This window comes from Phoenix dactylifera, chromosome 15 (genome assembly GCF_009389715.1).
Source record: "Phoenix dactylifera cultivar Barhee BC4 chromosome 15, palm_55x_up_171113_PBpolish2nd_filt_p, whole genome shotgun sequence".
In the NCBI taxonomy this organism is placed as follows: Eukaryota; Viridiplantae; Streptophyta; class Magnoliopsida; order Arecales; family Arecaceae; genus Phoenix; species Phoenix dactylifera.
Genome location: NC_052406.1, coordinates 10,142,636 through 10,151,827, shown reverse-complemented (window position 1 = coordinate 10,151,827; position 9,192 = coordinate 10,142,636). Strand labels below are relative to the sequence as shown.

Below are 9,192 nucleotides of genomic sequence, written 5' to 3'. Positions count from 1 at the left end.
CCGCATCACCTTTATTTCCGTTCTGTCTGACTCGAGCTGCATACCAAAAAGGCTTGACCTCTTTTTGGATGTCATCGGATATATTCTAAGAGAGCTCGGAAAGGAAAAATCCCCAGCGACCCATGAAGCTAACCCCATTGCTTGCACCACTTGAGAAAGGCTATCATTTACTCCAAGACCCCGCCCCACCAACCCCAAAACCTTGCTTCTATCCCAAGGCTAGAATCTTCCTTTGCTTTCCTCCAGCAAATTAACATGAAATGCACCATAATAATCAAAAAGTATAGTCTATAGCATCATTCCACATTCAACATAAAAATAGTTTATATTGACAGTCACCAACACCATATCCTCAACATGAAAGCATATAGAGGTCTTAATTTAATGAAGGGAGTTCCACAAACTAAGAGAGAGAGCACCAAAGATTAAAGCACAGAGTACGTAATATTGTGATGAGAATGCATGGCAAGATGGATGAATTGGAGGGGGCATTCATCGGCGGCGGTTGGCAGGCTCCTTCTGTGCATTGAAGTAGACCGCAGCGACGGGGAGGCCAAGGTCATGCCGGGCGGCGAAGGCGCGGGTGTTGAAGTTGGCACGAGACGCCGGCAGAGACACCCCCGCCCCCATCGAGAACCGTGACTTCTGCTGGAACAGCACCAGAACATAGCGGTGGATCCCCAACGGCGGCCGTGGTCCCATGTACGCCACCGCCTCCTCCCCTGCCGCCGCCGCCACCACCAGCACCACCATCAGAAGAGGAAGAAGAAGAAGACAACAAAATTATAAGATTAGAGGGAGGAAGAAAGAATCCGGATGGACACGTGTCATGAGGTGGCACAGCCAAATGTCGTCGTGCGTGACACGTGTCACAGATGTGGTGTTGAGTGCCGGCTGGGAACAGAAGGGTTGGGTGTGCGGCTTGAGGCGGTTGACTTTTGGAGGACATTTTGGGGAATCAAGAGGGCTCTGAGCTCATTTCATGAACCGTTCATGCGGTGGTCTGTGTGTGTCTCCTCCTACGGTCCCAATACCACATATTTTTCTGCACTTAGTCCCATTATAGACTCAACAGTGTATATAGATGCATTCTTTGCATGAAAATCTTTATTTTGAATAAAAATATAATTTGAATAAACACCGCATAAAAAAATATTAAATATACATTTGAATAAAAAATAAGTTTTCGTTGCCTTTTCCTTCCCTATAATTTTTTTTTTAATTATCGAAAGTCTCCGTTACCTGGAACACTAAGACAACCAAACACATGAACCTTTTCATAAAAATAACACATTCTAACTCTCCTAGTGCTTGCTTCTCACCTCGGGAGATATCCGTTCCACCTGGTATATTAACCACCACCCTAAATCCACAACAAAAAGCAAGCAAACAATGAGAAAAGAATAGATGGTAATAAAAGGAAGAAACTGAACAAGAAGAAGAAACCCTTACACAAGAAAAAAAGGAAAAGAAAAGACTAGAGCAAAAGAAATCATGCGCTTAAATTGGTGCCTACCAGTGGAGCCACTCCCTCATGGTGGGGTCACTAGGACTGGGTGCATCCGGATCAGTCATCACCTAAAACATATATGAGGAACGAAGAAGAAGAACTGATGTCACCATAGCGTGAGACCAAATAATGCATGCTGAAACAACTAGGGGAATATAGAGAACCATCCTAACCAGAGTATAGAGATCGGCTCGTTGGCCTGCGATTTGGGCAGTCGGAGGGTTGATAGCCATGGACGGCTTCACGTCACAGCCGTTGTTGACATGCTTCGATCCGTAGCTCACAGACATGCTCATGGTGGGAACAAAGAGGTCCACCACATCGCCTATCACCCTCCCTACCACAAGGGGATCCACATAGCTAGCCATGGCTACTTGCTAGTTTATTGAGAGAGAGAGAGAGAGAGAGAGAGAGAGAGAGAGGTGGGATGCTAAGGGTGGTGGGAGGGAGGGGCCCTTTTATAACAGCAAAGAAAAAAAAAAAAATCGGGGACGTGGTAATAATTTGTTAAAAGTAGAGGGTTATTTTCGTGCATGCACAGGGACAGCGAGGACGGGGGAGCGCGCAGCGCGGACCACGTGGAAGCAAAATGGAGGGGATGGATTTAAGGTATATTAAATAAATAAATAATGGAACAGGTCCTGCATAACATGATATCAGGTTGCCGGATTTGCATGGAGTGCATTCACACCCGCACATTGGATATGGTCACCGCATGGTAACAGTTTTGTTTTTTTTTTTAACCAAAAACTTATTTGGCTTTCTTAAAATTGTCAGCAAGAGGTTTCACTTTATCTTCCCTCCTCCTCCTCCTCCTCCTCCTCCTTTTTGATATAGCGGGAACTTATACTATATGCGCATGAGTACATCCAAAAGAGTTAAAAATATATATCCGACGAAGGAGTGGGGAGCACACTCCGGACTGTTGCAGCGAAATTCTCCTGAGTGGGATGTCGTATAAAAGACAACCCAATCAGCACTGTTCATCTCCCGATAAATATGAGTAGTCCGAAAATCTACTAGCCCTCTCACATATATTTCACAAGAGCAGATGCATGTCCAGACGCTTGTGCCTATCAACATGCTTCTGAATCCAGCCGATCACTAGGGCTGCGTCACCTTCAAGATGAATACAATTCATCCCTAAAACCAATCTGCTAAAAATAATGCCCTCCTATGCAGCTCTCAACTCCGCACCACTGACTGACTTATTGAAGGCAAGTTTGAGAGCTAGTTTGCTTATAAAAGGTATAATTTTTGTTCAACATTGGTAAATCCAATATGGAATAGTAAGCTAATTAGTGGTGAATGGATCTAACACTCAGCAGTGATAAGTGTAGGCTACTCCACATGGTATACCCCCTGGAAAATATCAAACCTTGCACATCCTCAGATTTTATGGCTAGAGGCGCCAAAAGATATTTTGGAAGCAAGAGCAAAAAATGACGAGAACTCAAAAGCAAAAGTTAAAGGAGTGCAATTCATGTGTCTCAACCAAACAACTGTCTCGTGGGGGGGTTTCGGCTCTTTGCGATCAAGCACCCGGTCTTTCCTTTTACTTGTGTCTTTTTTGGATTTAGTACTAACATTGGGAGCAGTTTATGTTTGATATTGCACACAGTTGCATCTAAATTAATCCATGCATGTACAGTTCTATCAATTTTAGACAGAGCTATAGATGTGTTCGGGACTAGGGGCTAGACATAAAATGGCCATTAAAAATAAGGGAGAATCAAATGGTAATTAGTCTAAGGATGGACCTTAATAAATATGAAATATGGAGATTAATAAAGCAAATGAACATAGTTGCGAGCATAAGGTATTTAAAGCGAACTACAAAATCATTGTCTCTTGCTTAAAAAATCAAGTTCCAAAGGCGAGTCCTCTATATTCTCTCTTATTTTGCGCAATTATCAAGTTGCAGCTATATTTTTTCGCTTCCATTTTTTCCGAAAATAATATTTAGTAAGTATCATTAGCTAGCTTATTTGAAATATATTTTAACCAAGGTCCGATCTATTCCTTTGTTTCAAGCAATTTATACAACAGATGTTAGAGGACACAATAATGAGCTCGAGTTGGCTTTGAAGGGATTGGAGAAAAACTCAACAAGAAGTAATGGCGCTCGGCGGAGCTATCGAAATCTTAATTGAGGGATGAATGGTTACATTCAAAGACGCATCTGAGGAGTAAGCCAACTACTATGTTGGCCAATTACTCTGGTGGTGGAAGAAACAGTCCATCAAATAGCAGAAATCCCTCCTAATGCGTCATCTATATTCAATGAGCATGACAGGGTAGTTGGATGCACCAGTGCGCCTCGCAATGCTGTTCGTGGTGGGACCTGGGACATTGGATGGACGAGTGGGCCTCAAACACCACCAATGGGCTGGCCAGTTTCTCATGAAGCCTTCTTGAACATGGATTAACTAAAACAAAGAATCTGAGAGATCAAACTTTATAATAATAATACAATCCTAAGTCATAATTAATTCACCATAAACAAACATTATTTCCAAGCAAATCGAACAATATTATGGTCATTCAATGAAGGTCCCAAATTTTAAGCAACTTTTTTGTTTTTGATTAGAAGGAGAGGGTGTGTTACATATTAATCATGCCGATTAATATGCAATCACAAAATGACCGATTTCACCGCAACGAACGCATCATCGATCGTTTATACGAACGTCACGGGCTCTCGTGGAAACAAGTTCGGACTACTCCACAGCTGACATGGCATGCACTACAAGTAGGTACGTATGTGACGTGCGATCGCAAAACCAACTCATACCAGCTTAGATCGTCGAGTTGGACCAGGACATCTCATGGGATCCAGTCTCAGGATACTGCCACATCACATAAAACGGCAATGCCCCCTGTAGCAGCAGCAGCAGGCACTAGAAGTGGGAGTCCTTCCTCCATGCAAACTGCACCAAGTCCACGGAACCATGAGCCCACATCCCACGTTAGCTGGCCCCAGTCACCATGCAAAGATTCTTGGCACAGGAAACCATGATAACTAGCGACCGAAAGAAAGAGACCTTAAAAGACCTACAACAGAGTAAATTACATACAATTACACTGGACGAGTCTTTGTTTCTTTTTGTTTTTCCTTTTTGGAGGTACAAAATTAGGATTAGAAGAAAGATGAGAGGAGCAAGGGAACGAGGAGAAGTAGGGGGTTTGACGTTAACGGTGACCGGAGGATGGCGCAGGAGGCAGCCTTGCCGTCGATCTGCGCGGAGTCAACGGCGAGGGGCATGGAGTCGTGGGGGAGGGAGCAGGAGGAGTGGTCCGCGGTCGCGCCGGCGGCGTCGGCGGCCATGAGGGCGCGGAGGACGGAGGTGACGGCGTTGAGGTAGTGGGTCCGGTTCTTGGACAAGAGCCAGGTCAGCCCCATGAGCTGGCACTCCCGGTCACGAGTCACGTCCTCTCCCTTGCTCGCTTTGGGCAGGTTACCGCCGCCCACCTCTTTACCCTTCATCTGTAAACCCACCACAAGGTTATTGCATGATTGATAATTAAAAGAGGAAAATTAATGGCGCCCTATACCAATCCAGACTTGTATTGTATCCATTTTTTTTAAAAAAAATCAATACAAACTTATAAGTGACGACAAATTTCAGAAGAAAAAGAAGAAGAAGAGAGAGGAGAGAAAAAGAATGAATTATTTTCTTAAATTTTATGACTTTTCTTTTTTTAAAAAAAAATTGGTTATTTGACTGTGGATAATTGTAGAATGAAGTGAGAATAAGCTACTTCGGTGACAAGAGTGAGCAGATCCTAAGCCACTGAGCGAAGTACTCATTACTCATCAACTCAATTCCTCGCACGACTAGTGATGCAGCGGCGCAGCTTCACGCGTGCTCCTCTAACGTGGTCCGGCAGCACAAAACACCAGGTAACCTTCTAGTCGAACGGACACAACAAAATGGCACCGAGCCGACCGAGTCATTAAGCGTGTTACAGAGACAACCAGGTGCACGGATAAAAGGACCCGACAGCTTCGTGTTCCCGTTACTACCGCCGTCACGTATGCACAAAAGCCAAACGGCCAACGGCATTATCGCCAACCGAAGTGCACCATCCGCCAACCGTCACTCACGCCACGCGGATCTTAATGGAACGTCATTCTATTTTTACGGACAGGCAACACTTAACGGAACCGTACCGAGTTAAGGAAAGGGAGGACGAGAAGAAGAACGAGTTAGACTCACCTGGTCGAGGGTCCGGAGGCAGCGGGAACAACCGGCGAGGCCGGGCCGGCTACAGTCGCGCTCCAGGCGGCGCCCTGCGTCCCCCAGCGGGATCCAGCGCCCCTCCGCGCCGGACGCCGCGAACGCTCCCCCGGCGCACGTCAGCCTCCGGAGGCGGATGCCGCAGCAGCAGAACGCCGCGTCGCACGTGCCGTTGACACGGGGGAGGCGGACGCCGCGGTCGCGGAGGGCGCGCTCGACGCCGCCGACGCAGGCCTCGGAGTCGTCGGGCAGGACGGGCAGGTCGAGGGTGGGAGGCGCGGGCATTGGGCGGGCTGCGAGGGCGGTGGCGGAGTAGCCGGCGTAGAGCCAGGCTGCAAGGGCCGGGCAGCAGCGGGATCGGGAGGGGAGGCGGCCGGCGGAGGATGTGGAGCAGGCGGCGGAGACGGCGGGGAGGAGGTCGTCGGGGAGGTCGAGAGGGCAGGCGGCGCTGGCGACGTCGGACTGCTCGGGGAACGCCGGGATGGTGGCGGGTGGCGAGGACGTGGGGAAGAGGAGGGAGGGCTGGACGGCGGCCGGGTAGTGGTCGGCCAGCACGGGCAGGCCGGGCAGAAGAGAGATTTGGCCAAAGAGTAGAAGGACAAGGAGAGGGATATGGGACAGCATTGATCTCATTCTTCTCTTTCTCTGTTTCCCTCGAACTCTTTCCCTCAGAAGCTGATACTTGTTGCGATGGCCGCTTTGATTTGAAGGGACTGGAGGGGAGTGATACGGCGTTATTTTTCGCTTTTGCTTTTGGGTTTCTTTAATATAACTTGAGGCTTTAGCTTTTGAGGAGCAGGGAGAAAGGAAGCTGGGGCTGATGGAGAGAGCTTGCCTCGCCGTGGGGTTGAGGGTGTATGAGGATTCGATGCTTCGGTGTATGGAGGGTGGGTTCGAGTTTGGGTGTGGTAGAGATGATGGTATTTATCATTGGAAGGTGGATCTGACCTGGCAGCTGAGCGTAAGACGAAAACATGCGTATCTGATGAAATGCGTGAAGGGGATTGAAGACATTTTAAAACACGATTTTTTTTTTTTTATTTTGTAATTTTTTTGGTACAATAATGTATATGATGCGGAATTACTGCAATAACTTGCACGTACGAGTAAAATGGAATTAAAAAAACTGTAACAATTCTACCTACGACTCAAGTGTAATACCTACTTCAATCAAAAAAAAAAAAAAAAGACTCAAGTGTAATGCATAAAAATACCTCTAATTATCTTTTGCCAATCGCTAGTGTTTTATTTTGAGTTTGATTGCAAAGAATAGATTACTTAAATATAATTTTATGTTAGATTTACAATTTCAATTAAAATTATAATGAATTTTAACCAAAAGAAGGCATGCTAGCCTTTCTATTTTAGTATCACATGGGAGAATCTTATGATTTATTTTTTCACAATCATGTTGATGTTGCATAGAATGAAGTTGTGCCATGTTAAGTGCAAGAGCCTGATGAAGTTGATTCCGTGGTTATTTTTTCGTTAAATTTTGCTTCTAAAAGGTTAATTCTATCCTATAATGTCGGATGTAAGTATATGACCGCCATCAAATATTTAGATTCTATTACTTGAAGCTTGAGTTGCATAAAAGTTGCTTCTCTAAATAGATATCTGTTTTTATGAATAATTGAACACATAATAATTCACCTCTCTAATACACTCAAAATTTTTTTTGGCATTTTGCAAGATATAATGCCATGCTTTGAAAACTTTGACACGCAATTCTTGCTTTTGTGTTACTTTTATGATGATTCATAATTTAATCATTATGATGAAAAAATTCTATGCTCAATATACTCAACACATATCAGCATATGTAATTTAATCATCATGCGAGGGAAAAGAAAATCAAATGGGCATGAAATAGAGGCATATAAAGAACAATTTTAAAAGATAATTGTTGGGGCCATGAATGAGAGCCATAAAAAGAATAATTTTAAATGCTAATTGCTAGTCAAGATTATAATGCTCTAGGCTCTATGTATGAGCGAAAATTCATGAGTGAATATGGACATAGCACGCCCGGGTGTAATACGGCTTGTTTCTAGTTTATTGGACCCCTGCCCAAAATAAAAAGGAAAAACAGAGTAATTGTGCTGTTCATATTATTTGAGCCATTTGTTCACCTCCAAGCATTGCGTAAGCGGATCTTAAGCCTGAATTAAGGCCGGTCTTTGAATTGGACACTGAGGTTCTCGCGATATGTTTCCCAAGCAGACATTTTAATTCTTAGTCAACAGCTATCACGCAAAGGTGCTCTCACCTTTTACAGCCTTTTCTTTCTTGGGAACAATACATCATTGCTCACCATGGGAAAAAGAAACCGTTCAACTACAGTCTTCCATCATTTTCAAGATTAATTTTGGTCAAGCCTCGACTGGTGCTGCATCCAAGAATTGAAACGAAGGAAGAAAAAAAAAAGGGGAGTAGAGTAGCGCATAGAATAATTTATCAGCCTTTGAAACAACAGGCAACAGAAAGCCATGCAAATCTCAAAGCCATTCCAACCTAAAATCTCACTTCAAAAAAATTAGTTAAAAATATTAGTTAATTTTTTTGATTATTTTATATAAGTATCTAATATCTATCCGATAATATATAATTCATATGAAACTAAATATATACCCATACAGATTTTTATGTATTTTCTTCATTTAAATTCTATTATTCTTACTAAATTAAAAATTCAAATTTATTCAAATTTAATCACAGCCATTACGACCGATCCATAAGCAATCTACATAGATTATAAACTTTTGTTACAATCCAAAATCTAACATTAAAACAAAAGATATTATTTAAATTTTTTAATTTTTTGTAAATATTTAAGATCTATTTAGTACACAATAGCTATAAAATTAAATATACATCCGTATAAATTCTTACTTTTTTTGTTTTTTTTAGTGATGACTTTGACATACCAATCAAAACCGTTTCTCATGACCTTGTTTGTATGGTTCCCAATGCCCTTGTACACTCCCAGCCACGTTCTTTTTCGCTAGGGCTTTCCTTTCCCTCCCTCTGAATCCAAAACAATAATAAAAGGGTCCACCGTGCATTAAAACTCCTTCGTAAAAGTAATTAATGTGCCCCAAATCCAAGGTAAGCTTCTTCGAAGAATGGAATGGACTGCACAACCAACGCACCGATTCCAAGAAAGCGGATGGAATGGGCGCGAGGTGATAAAGCTTGGGCGGAGTTTCGTTCGGGCCCGTTGGCGCCCCAGTCGTTTTAATTGCTCGCTCTTCGCGCGTGACCCCTCGTCCGGCGCCTGCACGTCACGGACCCGCGCTCCGGCGCGTGATCGGACGGGAAGCTAGCGGCAGGGGAATGGAGCTTTGGGCCCATGTCTTTGGGTCTGGCCTTGTCTGCTTGCTGACTTGGTCCTTGTCTCCGCACCTTTAGGGCATTGGATTCTCCTGGCACTTGAGATGC

The 9,192-nt window shown here is 44.1% G+C and overlaps 2 protein-coding genes across 2 annotated transcripts; both read right to left on the bottom strand.

The window, feature by feature from the left end:
- Positions 1-299: 299 nt before the first annotated feature.
- Positions 300-1,926, bottom strand: LOC103705831 (protein MOTHER of FT and TFL1 homolog 1-like). Its single transcript, XM_008789706.3, has 4 exons — positions 1,684-1,926; positions 1,517-1,578; positions 1,323-1,363; positions 300-722 (listed from the first exon to the last, which is right to left on the bottom strand). Exons 1-4 carry the CDS (start codon positions 1,876-1,878, stop codon positions 493-495), a joined length of 528 nt encoding a protein of 175 aa, XP_008787928.1. The 5' UTR covers positions 1,879-1,926; the 3' UTR covers positions 300-492.
- A 2,153-nt stretch (positions 1,927-4,079) lies between these two features.
- Positions 4,080-6,653, bottom strand: LOC103705830 (uncharacterized GPI-anchored protein At4g28100-like). The gene is made up of 2 exons (XM_008789705.4): positions 5,731-6,653; positions 4,080-4,997 (listed from the first exon to the last, which is right to left on the bottom strand). The coding sequence occupies exons 1-2, from the start codon at positions 6,382-6,384 to the stop codon at positions 4,650-4,652; spliced, it is 1,002 nt and encodes a 333-aa protein (XP_008787927.2). The 5' UTR covers positions 6,385-6,653; the 3' UTR covers positions 4,080-4,649.
- Between the last annotated feature and the right edge of the window lie 2,539 nt (positions 6,654-9,192).

What these genes read in the sequence shown, in the direction of transcription:
- LOC103705831 (XM_008789706.3), bottom strand. Translation starts at nt 1,878, where the DNA reads ATGGCTAGCTATGTGGATCCCCTTGTGGTAGGGAGGGTGATAGGCGAT. An exon ending in GAGCCGATCTCTATACTCTG is followed by an intron (nt 1,579 to 1,683) that starts GTTAGGATGGTT and finishes TATATGTTTTAG; the next exon opens with GTGATGACTGATCCGGATGC. An exon ending in TGGAACGGATATCTCCCGAG is followed by an intron (nt 723 to 1,322) that starts GTGAGAAGCAAG and finishes CGGCGGCGGCAG; the next exon opens with GGGAGGAGGCGGTGGCGTAC.
- LOC103705830 (XM_008789705.4), bottom strand. Translation starts at nt 6,384, where the DNA reads ATGAGATCAATGCTGTCCCATATCCCTCTCCTTGTCCTTCTACTCTTT. An exon ending in GCCTCCGGACCCTCGACCAG is followed by an intron (nt 4,998 to 5,730) that starts GTGAGTCTAACT and finishes GTGGGTTTACAG; the next exon opens with ATGAAGGGTAAAGAGGTGGG.